At 39.8% G+C, this 21,384-nt stretch overlaps 1 protein-coding gene across 1 annotated transcript; it reads left to right on the top strand.

Annotated features, from left to right (window-relative positions):
* Positions 1 to 4,028: 4,028 nt before the first annotated feature.
* LOC119242629 (guanylate-binding protein 6-like) lies at positions 4,029 to 21,375 on the top strand (the record flags this gene model as incomplete). The annotated part of the gene is made up of 7 exons (XM_037508156.2): positions 4,029 to 4,043; positions 7,507 to 7,702; positions 9,824 to 9,951; positions 18,428 to 18,537; positions 18,743 to 18,939; positions 20,230 to 20,475; positions 21,362 to 21,375. Coding segments are annotated over exons 2-7 (885 nt in total), but the record flags the coding sequence as incomplete, so codon positions are not given.
* Positions 21,376 to 21,384: the final 9 nt, after the last annotated feature.

The following is a 21,384-nucleotide window of genomic DNA, read 5'->3' as shown; positions in this document are numbered from 1 at the left end:
TATACTTTCTTATTCTGATTATTATTTTGGAAAGTAAATAGTGGAGACCAGGGATTCACCACTAAATGCTTCATTTGTCTATTGGCATCTGGGAGGACACTATATCTTTGCTTCCTAGAAGGGGCCTCCTTCAGATCTGGCTGGTTCTATAGGATCAGCCCTCCCTCCAGCTCTGGCTCCTGTTCCCAAGTAAATCCCTGCTCAGTAAGGTCATCCTTGGCCTTCCTGCTGTCATTGCACAGAACTCTCCAGTGTTTACCGTTTTGACCTCTTCCCTCTTCTGCTTGCTCACTCTGTCTTGCTTCTGCAACCCCATGCTCTCCCAGGATCATCACCCTTGGCATTCTCCAAGGTTTTCTTCTGTGTTCTTAAGCTAAATTAAGTCATCTCAATACAAGAATCGAACTATATCTCTTACAGAGGCCTCCTTCTCCAGAGTTATTTCAACTCAACAAATCTACTGTGTGCCAGCAGAGAAGAGATAGGGCATTTTTCCTCAAAGCTGGACTTTAGTGGAGACCACTACAAGAGTGTATGAGTTCTGTCAGGAAAAAGGAGCCATCACTGAGATTGTAGAAAGAAAGTTCTAGATGTAGAAGTTATATGGCTTCAGAACTAGCACAATTGATGTAGGGAAGCTGGGATGTGCAGTTCTTAGAAGGGTAAGCACAAGGTGTGTGAAGCACGGTAACCAAGAAAGTATGGAATTGACATCAAAAAGATACATGTAGATAAACTCTACATGTATTCTGTTTCATCAAAATAAAGAGCACAGAATAAGCCCATGAATGTATGGTCAATTAATCTACCACAAAAGGGGGCAAGAATATACAATAGGGTAAGAATAGTCTTTTCAATAAAAGGTGCAGGGAAAAACAGCCAATGCAAAGAATGAAACCTGATTATGATTACACCATGCACCAAATATCATCTCAAAATGGTTTAATGACTTGAACATAGGATCCCAACTCATAGAACTTTTAGAAGAAAATATAGCAGGTAATTAATTGGTCTTTGATCATGACAATTACAGTAATGGCAAAGATGACAAAAGCAAAAATAACATGGGGACTGATAGAGGACAAGAATAGAAAAAAAAACTTAAAAAGAAGGGCCGTAAGACCAGAAACCTGGCTCACACAAGGAGGTGGGGGCAGAAGAGATTAGAATAACCATCTACACAGCTGAGGAAACTAGCATACTGAGGCAAGGAATGCCTAGATTACAAAGCATAACATCCAAGAAGGTATCAGACTGCTGTCAAGAGAACAGGCCAAAGGTAAGATATGGAGATTGAGCCCATTGTAGAATATCTGGTCCCTTTCAAATTCTACATAGTTATCCAAAACTAGCAACCAACTGACAGCTCACAAGGGGTGAGCCCCTCCCAAACAGAAGAAGACTATAACAGTGCAGTCTCTGCACTGGCTGGGGCAGAAATCCCACTGCCTACCAGTGGCTATGCAGGTGCCTCTTTCACCAACTCTCTCCCTCTGCAGGGCAGCAGCTTCCTGTGTGCCATGACCTGTCAAGGCCACTGGCCTGCAACCATGCAGGCCTCTCTCAGCAAATCTGTCCCTTCTGGGGCAGCTTTTCCTGCCTGCTTGTGTCTATGCAAGTGTCTTTAACTGTTTTATACCTTCCCTAATAAACCTGCCCTTCAAATATAACTAATGTATCTGTTTCTTGGAGAAATTCGTTTGGGAAACTTGCCGTGTGTCGCTGAAACAGGAGCTCTGGTGAAATCTTTCCCAGAGTGAACCCAAGGACCCTGCACTCCAAACCCACAAACTCCGAAAAAGACAACAGGAACTACACTAAACTAAACACTTCTGCATAGCAAAGGAAACCATCAACAAAATGAAAGGCAATTTGCTGAACTGAACAAATATTTGCAAATCATGTAGTTGATAACTGTGAATATCCAAAATATAATTTAAAAACTCTTACAATTCAATCTGTTATAGGACAGGGAGAGGGGCAGCCCAAACCCCGCAAACCTGCCTATTCTAAATGGGTTCTGCCATCCGCCGCATCAACACAAAACATAGGAGACTTTAATGGGAAGGAACTTTAATAAAATTTGGAAACAATACAGGAAAGGCAAAGAGTCTAGTTTCTAAATGAAGCACCCAAAGTTACCCGTCCCCTTGTGGGTAAAAGTCCATCCATATGGGCTTGGCCCAGAGCAAGGCCCCAAAGCCTGCCACAAGTCTAAAGCATCTTCCAGTGGGGACCCACAGAAAAGGGTCAGAAACAACCAGACAAGCCCGGAAGGAAAAGAACAAAATCAACATCAAGATAAAAGCTGCCATTGTCACCTCCCCATGGGTCTCACCCACATCTGTGTCACCCAGTCCACGACCAAAAGACAAGCGCAGTTTCTTCACGTGTCTCTAGGCTCCATGCGCCTCCTCCAGGTCTCCTGGCTCCATCCTGCTTCCTTCCTCCGTCTCTTCTGCAGCTTCCTCTTCTCTTCCTGCTCAGCTCCACCCTCCCTTGGGTGGGGCAGGGAACCTCCCCTTTCCTGGGGACCACCCTGTTACAAATTAAAAAATACATCTGAGTAAAAAAAATGGGTAGAGGATATAAATAGACATTTTTACAAAACAGACATAGAAAGGGCAATAGGACCATGCAAAGTTTATCAGCAATTTTGAGGAAATGCAAATCAAAGACACAACATGATGTCTGTTACCTCACCCCCATTGGAATGACTATTATAAAAAAGACAAAGGACAAGTATTGATGAGAATGTGGAGTATGCAACAGAATAACAGTGCATGTGTTTTGGGTTATAAAATAAAGGATTAGACACACACACTGGTGTATACATATTGCTGTAGGAAAAAAAATCAGAGTTGAAAGGGAAATTCTTTTTTAAAAAATAAAATCAACAAGTAAAAGTTTTAAATGAATATCTGTGGTAGCTAAACTCAGTCCCTCAGAAAAGCACCCAGGAGAGGCAGACTGTTGAACTTTCTCAACCTGTAACAGGGTGGTCCCCAGGAAAGGGGGAGGTCCCAGGTTTCCTGCCCACCTACCATTGAAGACAGTGTGCTCTGTTACCATAATCACCCTCCTCCTCCTGCTGCTGCTGCTTTTCACTCCATAATCCTTAAACCACCATGGGTCCTTGTCCCATGAATCTGCAAAAAGGAATTCAGGGACAACTCAGAAAGATAAACAGAGACAAGGAAATCTTTACTTAGAAAGCAAAGAAAAGTTTACTTAGAGGAAAAAGAACAAGAGTGAAGAATCCAATGCAGGGCCAAAAGATGCCTCTGAGGGCCCAGGTCTAGGGGATATTTTAAATTTTCTCCTCTATTCTAAAATCTCATCATCCTCAGCATCCTACTAAGTGATGGGCTTTCTCTCCCAGTGTCTATTCTCTGGGCAGATGAGCCCATTTTCCCGGCTCTTCTCTTGGAGTTTCTCCTTTAACCTCCCCTGTCCAAGGTCTTATTCTCTCAAGTTTTACTGTCCTTGTTTATTTAGTCCTCCGGGATTTCTCACTCCATCTCTGGAGTGTGTTTTGGTTGGCACCTCTTAGAATTTATTACCTTATCTCAGAAGCCTCTTTATCTCTCCTGAAATTCCTGCCTGCATTGTCCCTGAAGCTGCCTACTTAACCCTAACTAGCCTTAGGACTCACCATTACACTCACGCCTGCTTCTCTGTATTTATCCTGGAGTCAAAGAAGCTAAGTCACATGTAAAGGAGGAAAACCCTGGAATTCAAAACCCAAGTGTGGTGGAACCTCACTTTTTCTCCCTCCTTATCACATGCCCCGCCTGGAAAAAAAAAAAAAAAGGAAACTGAAAATAAACTATCACGACCTATAAACAAGCACCTCCTTCCTTTCGGTTTCATTTCTCTGAAAGCAGAATTAATGTTAATGTCCATTAAGGGGGCTCAACAGTCTAACGTCTGGTTTGATCTTCAACTTAAAAAGAGAATCACTGCCTGAGTCCAAGGAAGGAGGAGAGGACCAAGGCAGCAAGGATAGCCGAGAACCCACTTGGCTGCAGCGCCCACTCCCGGTAAGTTCCCCCCTGAACTTGGTCTTGTATATTTATTTTAACAACAAAGCAAATTCCCAAGTGCAAGGCCCACTCCAAAGGCAGCCAGAGGCAGCATAAGAGTCCAGACGTAGTGAGGGTGGGAGTGGGGTGTGGGAGTGGGGTGAAGTCAGGTTGGAGGGGTGAGGAGAGAGCAGTGGGGTGAGTAGGGGTGGAGGAACGGGGGTGGGGGTTGCTCCATTAGCTCAGTCTCTCCTTTTGGACTTGAAGCAGCTGTGAGGTGAAGGTGTCCTCACCCTGTCCTCAGGTGCCCTCCTTCTCCAGGATCCCATCCAGGCTGCCTCAGAGAGCCCTGCTTGGGAGGAGTGGATCCCCTCAGAACCCCTGTCTGTGGAAACAGTGCTTGACCCATTTCTTAGTCCCTCCCCCTCACAGAGGCACTGTGTGGGACTCCTGCTCCTCCATCTCCATCTTCTCCACCTCAGACATTTCCCGATTATGTCCTTCCCCCGCCTCAGTCCAACCTCCAGCACCACCCCAGTCAGGCATCAGAGAATGCTGTTGAACAGTCCTTAGAGAAACAGAGAGAAAAAAATGCTTCTTCGTTTACAAAGCGAATCCTTAAATGATTGACTACAGACTATTTTTGTATTAGCAACATTTAATATTCTAAAGATTCTACCTGACGGTGTTATATGGAATAATTCAACCTCACACTCACTAGTCCACTGTGAAAAATACCTGTAAGGTCTAATCATGTTTGTCTATCACTCGCTGTGTATACTGCAAGGTCCACACAAGAGCTGTTTCAGAACAGTCCGATACTTGCTGAGAAGACACAGTTTCGGGTATTTCTTTTTATCTATCACTCCAGATGACTCTTGCGAACAGAAAATTTTGGAAATTATCCAACATGTGGCTCCATCTTATACAAGTGTTTCACAGGACTTGTTTGTTTGGAGTTTATAGCTGTGGGTGGGGTGTGGTGCCAGGGGTCCAGATCGGCTCGGTGGATTGTGGGAGAATCCAGAGACTGAGAGCTTAGAAGTAAAGCACAGTTTTATTCCAAGAGAGGGAAAAGCAGAATTAAATGACTGCAGAAGTGAGCAGCTGGGACATAGCTTTCACATTTGAGTTTCCTTTGCCTGTGGTTTCTTTATGCTCACTTAGCAAGAGCTGGGCTGGCAAATGCTAAGTATCTAAACTTTTTGTTAAAACTGTGACACAAGAAATACCACAGGTAGTTAGGGTGTTGATGGTTTTAATGGGGCAGCTTGCTCACAGGATGCTGCTGGTGTCTACAATACCAATAAGGGCAACTAGCTCACAGTACCCAGTTAAATTTAATTTAACCTCAACATCAGTATATTTGCTGTAAACTCAATTATCCCTTCCAATACTTTATTTTAAATTATTTTTTAAAATTGTGGTAATATTAGGATACCCCCACCATGAGTTATCACCACCATACTGCCCCCACAACCAAATCACCAGGACGACGAAGTCCACGCCCATAGTTCGCTGTGCTTCCTCCTTCCCTCTCTGTTCTTATGCCTCCCCCTCTGCTTTCCCTAAACTTTTAAAATATTCAACATAAGAAATAAAGTCTATCATCCTTCTGCATATAGCACAAAAGAAACAGACTCTCCATTCTGCTCACAATAACAATAGAAAAAGGAGAGAGGTTTTTTACAGAAAGCCTGTTAAATAAGTTGATGGTATTTTCTGACCAGATATTTTTGTATATCTTGTATTTCCTGGCAATTAGCAGCTCACTAAAGTAACCATACAGTTTTACACATTGTCTAACATACTCATTGTCGAATAGTACATTAATACTGGATTAAAAACATATTTAGTGCCTCTCTGTAAATAGCCTGTATAGTAATGAATCAGGAAGGAGTTATTGTTCTACCTATAACACTGATGAGAAACGGAAACTCACAGAGCATGCTCCTTTATCAAGGTCTCACAGACAAGAAGTGATTTGAACTCTGGGGATTGATCCCTGGCAGCCTGGCTCTAGCGTTTGTGCTCTGACACCCCAGGACTCTGCTTCCTCTGGCCTGACTCACTCTCCCTCTAATGCACCCTCAGCTGTCACTGCTGGTTCTCTCCTGCCTGCTCCTCCTCCTCATGACAGGTGTCCTCCCCTACTTGCCGCCAGGAGAGAGGTGTCACTGTTGCAGTCCAAAGTCAATCCCTCATCTTCATTTAGAGAATCCTTCCTACTCAACTTTTTATCATTACTTGGTAGCATTTACTATGTACCAGCAATATTTGAAGAGCATTATAAAAATTATGAGACATTTGTCCACTAATAGAAAGTACAGTTTTCCAAAGAGTAACTGAGGCACAGTGACATTAATAATCTTTCCAGTGGTCACACAGCTAGGAAAATATGGGGACATGTGACTGTTGTTTAGAATTTTCTTTGAGAACAGGAAGTGTTCAAAGCTCTTTTCTGCTCTCTGCTGATTCATGTGATCACCCCATCACTGTGATGAAAAGTTTCTGATTCATGTGATCACCCAATCACTGTTACAAAAAGTTGCCCAGATGTAGGACTGTGTCAGAGCTGGGCAGGTCCTAAATCACCTTGACCACAACCTCTCTACCCTGTCACCCCATAAGTAAGAAATTTCAATCTGGCTACATTTATTAATTCCTGTACCCATTACAATTCCTACCCAGAGTCCTCTATCTGGATAAGGTTGCACTTTAAGTGTGTTTCATCATAATTCCTGCACCCATAACTGTTTCCAGGTATTATGGTGATGTGTTTTGAGAGAGTTCCATTTTTCTCTGTTCTTTTGCTCAGGGTCACTATTCTTCCAGCCTGTTCCTGCTGCCACACATTCACCAAACCTGTCCTCATCACCTTTGCTGATACATTTATTTTCTCATTCTAGGAAAGGGCTTCCATGACACACCCCATATCTCTTCAACCACCAATACCTCCTATGCCTATTACCTCATTATTTTCCTCTAGCATGTACTATATAATATACGTGTGTTGCCATTTTGTTTCTTTGTTACTTGTCTATCTTTTCCCCCTGCCCCCACCCCACACACTAGAATTGAGCTCCATGACCAAGTCCCATAGTAGGTACTCAAAAAGTATTTCTGCATTAATGAGAAATAAATTGATCCTGGATGCTCCTTATCTCCACCTCCCTTTCTTTCTCCATTTACTCCCCAAATGTTAGTGTTTTACAACTTCATCATAAGCGCTTAGTTTTTATATTTTCGTTCCATTCACTTTATAGATCAAGTTTAAAGATTCATCAGCAATATAAGTTTCATTAGGTCACTGCACCAATGTTGATGCAAGAGGCTATATGATGGTCTTTAGAAATACACAAAATATACAAAATTGAGATATACATTCCGGAGCAGAAAGCTGATATGTACATGGCTTGTGTAACCATGTGCTTTAACCTGCAGTGCTCTTGTTTTTTGGAGTTTTTCCTTTGGGTTACAGCTCACCATGGCATCTAGATCCAACATGACAGCCCCCATCTGTCTAGTGGAAAATGAGAAACAGCAGCTGAGGGTAAATCGAGAAGCACTGAGGATTCTGGAGAAGATCTCGGAGCCTGTGGTGGTGGTGGCCATTGCAGGGCTGTATCGCACAGGGAAGTCCTACCTAATGAACCGCCTGGCAGGACAGAACTGTGGTGAGTGCTGTTCCGGGGCAGGGGACACATGCTGGACATCAGTGAGGACAGAGACTGATGTGGCACCTCCTTTAAGTTCATTTTAGGAAAAAATAGCACTTCCCACTGAAGAATACTAATTATCATTGCTACATTTATCACTTCAACCCCATCTGCCCCAAATCTCCCTTTCCCAAACTTTAACAAATGATACCTCATTAATTTAATTTCAATTGCTCTTATCTGCTTAGTAGCTCAGGCTAGCAAGTATTCCCTTACTTGTTCCAACATAAATTTTGCCCTAAATTAGGTCATATCAAAAATATTGCTCATTAGGACTTCATTTTAAAAATGGATGGATGAAGGACAGTTAGTAGAAACCCAGTATATTCCATATAAATGAGGATACATTAAAGCATTTTTGCATCATTTTATAGAAAAATTTGATCAGTTATATCCTTTTTTGTTCTCTATTTGTTGTTACCTAATGTGCAAGCTATAACATATAGAGAGGGTTGCATAAAACATATACAAATATGATAAATTTAGTAAATATAAACTGACCAGCTCTATAATCACTGTCCAGATATAAAAATAAAACATCAACAAAATACTAGAGTTCATCAATGCTTATCATTTCATGGTGCATTCTCTCACTCTTCAATTTTTATAATTAGTTTTATAATCTGCATATGTATTTCTCAGAAATAGCTTAAACTCTATATAAAGGGAATTATACTTCTGGTATTCCTGCTTCCATTGCTCAACAAGAAGTTTATAGTAAAGTCCTTAGAGTTTGTCATAGGTATATATTATTTATTTACCCAATTATACTACACTAGTGTCCAGAAACACCACAATTTATGTATCCAGTTGTTGTTGATGAACATTGGAATTATTCTAGTTTTTATGAATGGTGCTGTATTCTTGTATTTGTGTTTGTGATATTCCCAGAAGTAGAACTGTTGGTTCATAGAATATATATACTTTCAGCCATCCTAGATATTAACAGATAGCTTTTCAAACTTTATATGCAATTTATATGCTTATTAGATAACAGCAATTGAGAATTATGCACATCTTCAAAAAAAAAAAAACAACTGGGAAAAAAGGCTGTTTAACTATTGCTGATTTAGTGACTATTTATATGCATTATATAGTTATTGGTCTTCTACAGTTATTGGCCTCATTCTGTATAGTTTGAAATTATCCCCATATTTACCTACTACTAGCATTTCTTTCTTTTTCTTTTAAAAGATTTATTTATTTATGCATACAAGAACTGGAGTACAGGCCAGAATTTCAGGGGGTGAGAGGAATCACCAGAGACAGAGTGGGGAGCAAAACAGGCAGATTGACTGAAATACACTGCTGAGGGGAGCAGCGGGCGAGACAGGAGAGGTCTGCTGTGCCATGTGGGTAGCTCCCTGACCAGGGATCGAACTCGTGCTGCAGTAGTTGAGGATAGCTTCATAGTGTGGTGCTTAATCCCTTGTGCCACCAGGGAGGCCCTTCTAGCGTTTCTTATTTCAAGAATTCTATTCTAACTTGTTACCTCTTTTGGTACTTGCTATTTTTTAAGCTCCAAAAGAGGAGGGGTGTAGGTGGGAACAGAGCATGGAGGGACTGCACTATGGTGAGAACTATGGATGCCTTGATAGTTGTCGTGGTTAGTAACATACATCTGAAGAACTGTGTGAAATATAACCTCCAAATCATATGCGATATATGCCATGTTACCTCAACTAAAAAAAAACCCCAATTTCTAAAAATGTTTAAAATAAACTAGTTTACATAATTCACTAATGTGACATGTGAGTCAGTGATGGTGTGAGATGAACCAGGAATATAAACTCCTTCTTGAGAATTTCCTTAATAAGCTTGTCCTTGCTGAAACAGTAGCAATTTTCCTCTCAATCAGGGATCAATTATCTGCCCTTCTCTTTCTCTATTTGGTATTTTCTACTGTGCAAGCTATAACATATAGACAGGGTTGCATAAAACACACATATATAATAAATTTAGTCAATGTAACCTAAAAGCTACATATTACAAGTTTAACTAATGTAACCCATGGACATCCTGGACTATATATTACCTGATTATCTATTATCAGTAACACTTTATCCCCTTTCATTTCAGGTTTCCCTCTGGGCTCCACAGTGCAGTCTGAAACCAAGGGCATCTGGATGTGGTGTGTGCCCCACCCCTCCAAGCCAAAGCACACCCTGGTCCTTCTGGACACTGAGGGCCTGGGGGATGTGGAAAAGGTAAGGCACAGAATCTTCTTTGCTCTCAATACCCTATTTATATTTCACTTTGTCACCTCAATTCAGTTTTATGACATGATATTTTGAACAATGAGGTTAAATTCTGTTTTGAATTTGTTTCCTTTAAAGATTAGTACTTTACTTATTAGGACTAGACCTTCTCATTTTTAACACTACATTGAATGATACTAGTCAAAAAGTGACCTGGTTGCTGAACTGAGGCTTTTGTGTTATGTTACTTAAGGAAGTACACTGTACTTAAGGAATTACAGTGTTAAGTACAGTGAAGGAAAGAAACACCCAGAGTCTAGTATTGGGAGAATAGAAATAAGGAGGTTATCAGTACTGGATACCATAGATATAAAAATGAAGAACAAAATGTAATGATTCAGGATATGGGAAACATCTGGAGGAAGCTATAACCTATGGGTCAATAGACATTTAAAAAAATTTTTTTAAAGATTTATTTATTTTTATTTTTTAATTTAAATTTTATTTTTTATATTCAACATACAATTACAACCCCCTTATTTTGACCCCAAGCCCTCTTTTTCCCACCTCCCACCCACCATAGAATGTCTCTGGTTCATAGTTGTTTGTTGATTTTGATATTTTCTTTCTTATAGTTATTCTTTTTCCTGGTCCCTTATTTAAGTTTTCTAGATTCCTGCTATGAGTGAGACCATCCGGTATTTTTCTTTTTCTTTCTGGCTTATTTCGCTGAGAATGATCCCTTCCAGCGCCATCCATGTTGCTGCAAATTGCATGTGTTTATCTTTTTTGAATGCTGAGTAATATTCCATGGTGTATATGTACCACATCTTCTTGATCCAGTCATCTATTTTTGGGCATTTGGGTTGTTTCCAAAGCTTAGCTATTGTAAATAGTGCTGCTCTAAACATAGGGGTGAATGTTTCTGTGTCCTTTGGGTAAATAACTAGGAGTGGAATTGCTGGATCATATGGAAGCTCTATGTTTAGTAGGTCCAGAAATCTCCACACAGCTCTCCATAGTGGTTGGACCAGTTTGCACTCCCACCAACAGTGCAGGAGAGTTCCTTTTTCTCCACCACCTCGCCAACATTTGTTGTTGCTAGTTTTTTTAATATGTGCCATTCTCACTGGTGTGAGATGGTATCTCATGGTAGTTTTGATTTGCATTTCCCTGATTACAAGTGATGTTGAACATTTTTTCATATGTCTGTTGGCCATTTGCATTTCCTCTTCAGAGAAGTTTCTTTTTAGCTCTTCTGCCCATTTTTGGACTGGATTATTTTCTTTGTTGTTGTTGAGTCTCATCAGCTCTTTGCAGATTTTTGTGATCAGTCCTTTATCATTAGTGTTGTGTGCAAAAATGTTAACCCAGTTGGTGGGGTTTCTCTTTGTTTTTGTTATTGTCTCTTTAGCTGTGCAGAAGCTCTTTAATTTGATGTACTCCCAGCTGTTTATCTTTGCCTTCACTATCACTGCTTTGGGTCATGTGTCTGTAAAGATGTCTTTGATGTGCATATCACGTAGTGTTTCGCCTATTTCCTTCTATGTATTTTATGGTTTCAGGTCTTATGTCTAGTTCTTTAATCCATTTTGGTTTTTGTGCATGGTGTTAGGTAGTAGTCAAGCTTCATTCTGTTGCATGTAGCGACCCAGTTTCCCAGCACCATTTATTGAACAGACTTTCTTTGCTCCAATGCACATTCTTTGCTCCTTTGTCAAAGATTAGTTGACCATAACTCTGTGGGTTTATTTCTGGATTTTCTATTCTATTCCATTGGTCTGTGTGTCTGTTCTTGTTCCAAACCATGCAGTTTTGATGATTATGGCTTTGTAGTATAGTTTGAAGAAGTCTGGGAGTGTGATGCATCCATTCCCTTCTTTTTTTTTTTTCAGGAAAGCTTTGGCTATTCAAGATTTTTGTTGATACCATTTGAATTTCATCAATAATTGTTCTATTTCTTCGAAGAATGACATTGACATTTTTATTGGAATAGCATTGAATCTGTGTATTGCTTTTGGTAGGATGGCCATTTTAATAATGTTTATTCTTCCAATCCATGAGCAAGGGATGTCTTTCCATTTCTTTGTGTCTTTTTCTATTTTCTTTTAAAAGTGTTTTATAATTTTCTTCGTATAGGTCCTTTACCTCTTTTGTTAGATTTATTCCCAAGTATTTGATTTTTTTTGTTTTGATAATTAAAGGGATGGTTTTTTTGATTTCTTCTTCTTCAGATTTATTGTGTATAGGAAGGCTACTGACTTTTGTGTGTTGATTTTGTATCCTGCCACTTTACTGAACTGAGTGATGAGTTGAATTAGTTTTTCTGTGGAGTTTTTGGGGTTCTCTATGTATATTATCATATCATCTGCAAATAGTGATAGTTTGACTTCTTCTTTTCCTATTTGGATTCCTTGTATGTCTTTCTCTTGTCTTATTGCTCTGGCTAGGACTTCCGGTATTATATTGAAAAGCAGTGGTGAGAGTGGACATCCTTGTCTTGTTCCAGATCTTAATGGAAATGCTTTCAGCTTTTCACCATTGAGAATGATACTGGCTGTTGGCTTGTCATAGATGGCCTTTATGATGTTGAGGTATGTTCCTTGTATCCCGAGAATTTCAAGGGCTTTTATCATGAATGGGTGTTGCACTTTGTTGAAAGCTTTCTCGGCATCTATTGATATAATCATATTGTTTTTATATTTCTTTTTGTTGATATGTTGGATAACGTTGATTGATTTTCGGATGTTGAACCGTCCTTGTGTCCCTGGAATGAATCCTACTTGGTTGTGGTGATTATCTTATGGATACATTGTTGGATTCTGATAGCTAAAATTTTATTGAGGATTTTTGCATCAGTGTTCATTAGGGAGATTGGCCTGTAGTTTTCTTTTTTTGTGTTGTCCTTGTTCAGTTTTGGTATTAGTGTAATGTTGGCTTCGTAGAACGTGTTTGGTATTATCCCTTCCTTCTCAAATTTTTGGAAGAGTTTGTGAAGGATAGGCACTAATTCTTTTCTGAATGTTGGTAGAATTCATTTGTAAATCCATCAGGTCCTGGGCTTTTGTTTTTGGGGAGGTTTTTGATTACCATTTCAATTTCGCTGCTTGTAATTGGTCTGTTTAAGTGTTCTATTTCTTCTTTATCTAGCTTTGGGTGATAGAGTTGTAGGAATTTGTCCATCTCCTCTAGATTGTTGAACTTGTTTCCATATAACTGTTCATAGTAGTTACTGATTATTCTTTTGATTTCTGCTGTGTCCATTGTGATTTCTCCTCTTTCATTTATGATCCTGTTTATTTGTGCTTTCTCCTTTTTCCCTTTGTGAGCCTGGCTAGGGGTTTGTCTATTTTATTTATTTTTTTGAAGAACCAGCTCTTGGTTTCATTGATCTTTTGGATTGTTTTTTTAGTTTTGATCTCATTTATTTCTGCTTTGGTTTTTATTATTTCTTTTCTTCTACTGGTTTTGGTTTTCTTTTTGTTGTTGTTGTTCTATTTCTATATCTCTGAGCTTCAAAATTAGGTTATTTCTTTGAATTCTTTCTTGTTTCTTGATGTGAGCCTCTATTGCTATATATTTTCCTCTTATTAGTGCTTTTGCTGCATCCCATACATTTAGGAAATTGGTGTCCTCCTTGTCATTCATTTCAAAGAATTTTTTAATTTCTTCTTTGATCTCCTCATTAGTCCAGTGGTCTTCCAGTTGTGTGGTTTTCAATCTCCATGAGGCAGGAGAGTTCTTTGCCTTCTTTTTATGGTTTATTTGTAGTTTGATGCCTTCGTGGTTAGAAAAGATGGTTGGTATGATTTCAATCTTGGTGTATCTGTTGATGTTTGTCTTGTGTCCCAGTATGTGATCGATCCTGTAAGATGATGTTTGCACTTGAGAAAAATGTGTACTCAGATTTTTTTGGGGTTTAGTGTTCTATAGATGTCTGTTAAACCCAAGCACTCTAGATCCTTATTTAGAGTTTTAGTGTCTTTACTTATTTTTTGTCTCATTGATCTATCCATTGTTGATAGTGGTGTGTTGAAGTCTCCCACTACGTATGTGTTTTCTCTGATGTCTGTTTTCAAAGATGACAATAGTTGTCTGATACATTTTGATGCTCCTTTATTCGGTGAATATATGTTAGTGAGTGTTATTTCTTCTTGAAGTATTGTCCCCTTGATCATAATGTAGTGACCATTGGGGTCTCTTTTTACCTTTTTGATTTTGAAATCTGTTTTATCTGATATAAGTATAGCTGTTCCTGCTTTCCTTTTTGGTCCATTAGCTTGTAGGATTGTTTTCCATCCTTTAACTTTGAGGCTATTTTTATTTTTTGTAGCTAAATGTGTTTCCTGGAGACAAAAAAGGTTGGGTTTTGTTTCTTAATCCAGTCTGCAACTCTGTGTCTTTCCATTGAAGAGTTTAGTCCATTTATATTTAGAGTTAATATTGATATGTTAGTATCTGTATTTGCCATTGTGTTTGTCTTTCCTTTGATTTGATTTGATTTTATTCTTTTAATAACTTTTTTTTTTGGCCTTCTTTCATTGTTATTTGTCCCTCTGAGGTTCTGGCTTTAGGACTCCTTGTAGTATTTTTTGGAGTGGGGGTTTAGTCGTAATGAAATTCCAGAGTTTTTATTTGTCTGGGAAGGTCCTTATTCTTTTTTCATAGAGGAAGGAGAGCTTTGCGGGATAGAGTATTTTTGTTGGCATTTGTTTTCTTGGAGTCTATTGACTATGTCCCTCCACTCTCTCCTTGCCTGTAGTGTTTCTTTGTCGTGGAAGTTTGGTGTTCTTCTTGCTTCTTGTATATCAATTTTCAGCTCCTTCTTCACGTTGGGGAAGTTCTCTTCAATTATCTCCTTGAATATTTTCTCTGTTCCTACATATCTCTCCTCTCCTTCTGGGATTCCTATAACTCTTATATTTCCTTTCCTCATGGAGTCAGATAGTTCCCAAAGTCTTTCTTCGGTCTTTTTCCTTTGTACTTCTCTTTCCTTTTTTTGTTTGGTTCTTTTTACTTCTGTGTCTTCAAAGTACTTAAACGTTCTTCCATTTCATCTATTCTGCTTTCATTGCTTTTCCCAGAGTTTTTTAGCTCCTCCAATAATTCTTTGATCTCCTGCATTTCTTTTATTTCCCTCTTTAGGGACTCAATTTCATTCTTCTGATTGTTGATTATTTTTCCCTTATTATTGTTTTCCTTATGACTTCTGTCAGTTTTTTAATCATGGCAATTTTAAATTCTCTTTCTGGAAGGCTCAGAAGTTCTTCCAAGTTACTGTCATTGCAGTCTGGTGGGTGGTTTTCTTTTTGTGGTGTGCCTTTTTCCTGAGGAGTTGCTGGGTTGCGTGTAGTTTTTCTACTCCCTACTGCCTGTTTTCTAATTTGCTGTATGTCTTGGGACAGTGTGTTGCTGGTACGGGCCAGCATCTTTTTGGTTTGCTCTTTGTGGGGTTCAGGAACTGGCGGTCTAAATGAGTCAAATACTATTATGCCAGAAGTCTAATGAGGCAGTGGTACTTTGAGTATGTCAATTGTCACTGTCCCAGAATATTTCCTCCTTCTGTGTTTAATTACAAAGGTGTGTTTTGAAGTCCCACTAACTTCCCTGGAGGTGGGGCAGCTGGATTGCACTCTGGGTTCCAAATCACTGGATCCCTCTCTGGTTTCCAACTTCCTGTCAGGCTGGACCAGGCTTGTGGGGGCCTTCAGCTCACCTCTGACTGCACAGGGAACCTTTTCCTCTGGTTCCACAGGGAGCCTTCTGCCAGTTTCAAGCAGTCTTTATTGAAGAAAGGTCCCTGTTCTAAAGTGGCTATGCAGAGACACACTCCCCTGCACACCCGGTCTGCCCTGGTGGTGGGTGCCCACTCCCCTCTGGGCTCAGACTGCTGGCCAGAAGGGGCCTGGTGTGGGTGAACTTCCCAGCTTACCTCTGGCTCCTCTGGGAGCCTTCTGCTGGTTTCAAGCAGTCTTTACTGAAGAACGGTCCCTATTCTAAAATGGCGATTCAGTGACAGGCACACTCTTCCACGCACCTGGTCTGCCCCGGCTGTGGGTGCCCGCTCCCCCTCTGGGCTCGGACTGCTGGTCAGAAGGGGCCTGGCTTGGGCGAACTTCCCACCTCACCACTGACTCCTCTGGAACCTTCTGCCTGTTTCAAGCAATCGTTATTGAAGAAAGGTCCCTGTTCTATGGGGTGTTGGTGATTTTTTTTCCTGGTCGCTAGGTGGCACCAGAGATCTCTCCTAGTGTCCTTGGAGAGCTGGTTTTTTTTTTTACCCCGTGGGACAGGGGAACAGAGTGGGAGTGGTGGGGAAAGCCTCAACGGCTTTGGGGTGCTGTGTCTGCCTCGTGCCCCACCGTCTTGGGGATCCCACGCCCCAAATTTCGTGCCCCATGTCTCAGTTCCAAAGCCTGGACGCAGGCTGTAGCCAAGTTCAGTGTCCGCCCAAATGGCGCCTTTTGCACCTCACTCGCTCCCGTGTCCAGGCGCCTGGTTTCTGATTACTCAGTGAGGGACATTCACCTCAGTGAGGGCCTCCGCGCGTCTCCCCGTAAGCCTAGGTCGCAGGCCCGGGGACCTGGGCAGCCGTGATCCGCGTATCCTTTTCAAGCGCACCTCTTTTCTGCACAAGCATACTGGCTGGCCTGGGGCTGTGTGTAGGTCTCCAGGAGTCTCTGTTTTTCTCAATGGCACCTGGAGCCGTTCGCTCACCTCCGCGGCGAATCCTGCAGGGTTCTCCACAGCTCCAGTTCAAGGGGTGTTGTGGCTGAAATAGTTCCTTTCCACTCACAGTCCCGCTTGATGCGTAGTTTGTTCTTGTTGGTCGTCTCAGTTTGTTTTTTTTTCCTCCTTTCTGGTGGTCGGAGAGTGCCAACCCTGTGGGTGGGGGAGGGGAGCAGGGTTCTGCGCTTTCCTCCCTTCTAGTCCTCTTTTATGGCAACTTTCTCCTTCGGGTAGTTTGCTGTAGTTGCCCATTTATCTTCCGTGTCCCAGTTCTCACCGGGACCTGCTGCTTTTCCTCCCTATTAACTTTTTTTTAATGGGAGATCTTACTCGCAGCGTTTCCTCACCACCATGTTGATCTGCACCCCCAATAGACTGTTTTTAGTTAAGATGTGTGTAAGGGGTTTGGGAGTTGGGAATTAATGGGATTGAGAATAGGAACCATGAAAATAGGAGATCTTGAAATAGTCTATAAAAATAATCCCCAGAAAAGCTTCAGCTATGACAGGACTACTTATTAGGTTTTAGTACAATTCTCTGAGTTTTGAAGATGAATTCCTCACTGCTTATATAAAAACATGAATAGACCCATCAAAAATATGATAAATGGAATAATTGTGATGTTTTGTTTTTAGTCTGAGCTCCATACAATTTTTTTTTTTTCGTATTTATGTAAGTCAGATTTGGAATTGGAAGTAGCAACAGTGGCTCCTAGACTTCCATTTCTAACAAAAAAAGAGTGAGGATATAAATTTAGATATTCTGAATTTAAATATTTCAGCATAAAATACTCAATAATTACCTCAATATAAACTTACAATGATCTACTGATTCTGAAGACATTGTGGTTTCATAAACCTTCTTTGTATCTAATTGCATTTACCAATGTACCAAAACACATGGAATTGTTGTTAATAACATCAGAGCCATTGCTGTCCTTGCAACTTGCAGTGCATTTGAGAATTATCTGATTCTATGACAAGTCACACATAACAGTCCCAAATCCCACTACAGCATTTCATCTACTACCACACAAATAACCAACCACAGTCAAATAAAAACTTTGTAATACCTTATGTCTGCACTCCCACAATTCCAATTGTCTTTTATTGGTCCCTCTACCTCATGGTTCATTAATCTCCACAATTCTACATACTGTCAATGCTTAACCCATGCTGTTCCCAATGTAATGCTATCATAGTCTACTTAGACATGAACACTTCTTACTCTGGATTAACAGAATACATTTTCTAGTTTGTTGGAAGTCCCCTTTTGTCTTGAAAATGTGGTCATTATGGTTTCCTTTCCATACTGCCCTATATATCTGTTCTCCAGGAAGACACCTTCTTGAGGCAGGAATTTTATGTTCACATAAATAAATTCAGCATCTGATATTTTGTTGATATATAGTCAGAAGTGTTAACTTCATTTAATTGAAAAATTGTGTCCCAATAGAGCCAATGATTAAAAAAAATATTGCATAAGCATCATGCTTACTTCTATGTCTAGTCATTGTCTTAAATATCTGACACACACTAATAGTGTCATTCATTGCTGAAGTTAATTGCAAAAGTATCTCAGGCCATGAGAGGAAAAAATGTAAATTCCAAAATTGAGGTTTTCATTTAGGATTGATTTCAAAATTTATGATTTTTTACACCACTATTCAGCAACAATACAAATGATGTAGTAAGTGAGGAAATGATTGGTGAAAGAAGAGTAAGCTCTTACACCCCTTAATGTAATGACTTTCTAGGGTGACCCTAAGAATGACTCGTGGATCTTCACACTGGCTGTGCTTCTCAGCAGCATGTTTGTCTACAACAGCATTGGGACCATCAACCATCATGCCCTGGAGCAGCTGCAGTATCCTTCATGGAGCAAGACTACCTTGTATTATCAAGTGTGTGGAAATAGCAGTAACACTATTTTTTCTTTCCCGTAAGTCAGTTCTCCTGGAGAACTGAGAAAAGGGAGAGGAGGGCAAATAGAAATGTTTCTAAAAGTGGCTTGGGAGTGAGATCTGGAAGTTTTGTCGAAAGGCCCTTTTCTTTCCTTAGCTAAATTCCAGCTATGTGACTGAACTAGCAGACCTCATCAGGACAAAATCCTCTCCCAGCTCTGATGAAAAAAATGACTCAGCCGAGTTTGTGAGTTTCTTTCCAGACTTTGTTTGGGCTGTCCGTGATTTCACACTGGAGCTGGAGTTAGATGGTCACCCCATCACTGAAGATGAGTACCTGGAGAATGCCTTGAAGTTGATTAAAGGTATAGAGAATGTCCCGGTTGATGGAAGGTTCGGTGGAGGTAGGATGAACTATGCCGAGTCATTCAACAGTTGAGATGAATTCTTTACTTGACTTTGGATTGAAATTTATGATATTGGTTATTGGTATATGATTGGTGGGTATGGAGTCAATCATCCTGACTGGAAAAACAGCAGTGATCAGAGTTTAAGCCCAACAATGAAATTTAGAATCCATTATTGGACCAAATGATTTGAGAAAAATTGATACCTTGAAAGTTCATACTTATAATGAGTGCTCAAACTTTCTAAAGCCTACATATCTTTCTTACTTATTCAGTTTAAGTGTTCCTCCACTTCTATTTAGAGAATAAATGTCCATTATATTAGAAATAGGTAAATCCAAAAGCACAATGATATAAAATTACCAAACTTTTGAAATATATTTCATGCAGTTTATTTTATTAGCTTACATAGTTACATATAAAATAGTTTTATACACTTGAAGTTTCCCAAAAAGCATTGATCTAGCCCTCCAGTGAGAGACAGTCCAAACCTTTCCTTTTTGGTTTCTCATAACAACACTCTCTTTATTCTGTAGCTTCACACCTTGTGTAGTAACATTAATGTAAGTATTCATTACTAAGGTTATACGTAGCAGAGATGATACTATACGATACGTAAAATCAATATCCATTTTGATTTACTTAATCACTCATTCTTTCAACAAATATTTATTTGATAGTTGATACATATCCAGAATCCCTCTGGATGACATTATCAAGTTCAATATAATATGACATAGAGAACTGGTGAGGCCTCCAAATTGCAAGGCTTAACCTTAGTCTTTGGTGCTGTCTGCTAACAGAAATTCTATACCTATCCCTTGTTATTCAATGAGTATTTATTTGTACAGTTCTGATTTTATAATGGTTTCTCTCCTGTTTATCAAATGTCCCTTACATGACATTTTCCCAGTTATATAGCACATACCTTAACGATGCCCATACTTTACTTTAGAAACAATATCTCAAGGCTAACAAGTATCAGAAAAATATTTCTGAAAACTTTTGCATTAAACCATCATTCAACAAACATGTGATAAAAACTCAATCACTGCATAGCATCAAGTACTAAAGAAAATGCTCATAAGTTTATTCATTTGGGATGGAGACCTCCCTCCCAACTTCATTCTTGGTTCTGTATGAAGGAAAGATTCTCCATCCATTCTCTGGATGGATCCCTGGAATGAAAGTCTTCAGCCCCCAGCTTGAAAGCATCATTCACTGATTATTCTTTTTCTACTTATGAAGGTGAAATTCCCAAAATGCAAAATTCCAACCTGCCTAGAGAGTGTATCAGGAAGTTCTTTCCAAAACGGAAGTGCTTTGTCTTTGACCGACCTACAAGTGACAAAAAGCTGTTACACCACTTGGAGAAAGTGTTGGAAAATCAACTGGATTTGAATTTCCAAGAGCAATCCCGAAAATTCTGTTCCTATATCTTCACACATGCAGAAGCCAAGACCCTAAGGCAGGGGATCACTGTGACTGGAAATGGTGAGTCTATTGTCACAACATGTCTCTGTAGCTCAGTGTGTGTGATGAAACATTGCTCCTTAGGCTTGTTGGCACTTTTGAGTCTTGTTCTATGTAGAGTAAGGCAGATGTTAATGTTACACATAGAAATGCATGTTCCTTCATTAAAATATCTGTGGGAAAGTGTTTATTGAGCTCTCCTTTGTCTCATGAAACTAACACAGTAACCACATAAGCACTGGCTGCTGTTAAGAATAGAAATCTGCATGCAGATGAGTTGATGTGAAAGTGTTTATTGGTGAGGAGACACAAATGTTCTGTGAATTTACAGCAGTTAGGAAATAAATAAGTGGACATGAGGCTCTGAAAGCTCATTGAGTGTTTGAGAAACTGTTTAAATATGATCTTACCTCTTGAGCTGGATCATGGATAGGCCACCTGGGCAGAAACACCGTATCTTGTGTTCAGATGGACATGTGCCTGAGGGAGGAGTGTGGCACTGGCCTGAAATTCATAATGATTTTTTTTAATAAGGGTGCCCTTATTTTCATATGGAAAGAGTGCCAATAAATTATGTACTTCACTTAGCTGGAAAATAAGCTCTTTTTCATTTTATTTCTGTGGCTAAACTTTTTCCTGAAAATCTTTGACTATGTAGGTTGATATAGGTTGATATCATTGACTTATGATTGGAAAATGATGAATTAGAAAACTGTAATGGAGAGAGTAAAAGATACAAAGTGACATCATAGGTATTGATTCATTGAAGATAAAAGAAGAGAATACAATGATGAGGACAAGGTTGAAGTGAAGCAAAGATGAAAATGAAGTTGTTTCAATGAACTTTTTTTGATTGGTCTCCAAATGTAGTAAATTCCTTTTATTCCATAAATATCATGACATTCAGGGTTGGGGACTCTAGTTGAGACC

The sequence above is a fragment of the Talpa occidentalis genome, unplaced genomic scaffold (genome assembly GCF_014898055.3).
Source record: "Talpa occidentalis isolate TD23 unplaced genomic scaffold, MPIMG_talOcc4v2.1 talOcc4.1261, whole genome shotgun sequence".
In the NCBI taxonomy this organism is placed as follows: Eukaryota; Metazoa; Chordata; class Mammalia; order Eulipotyphla; family Talpidae; genus Talpa; species Talpa occidentalis.
Note: the sequence above shows the minus strand (reverse complement) of the source record. Positions and strands in the feature narration are given on the sequence as shown.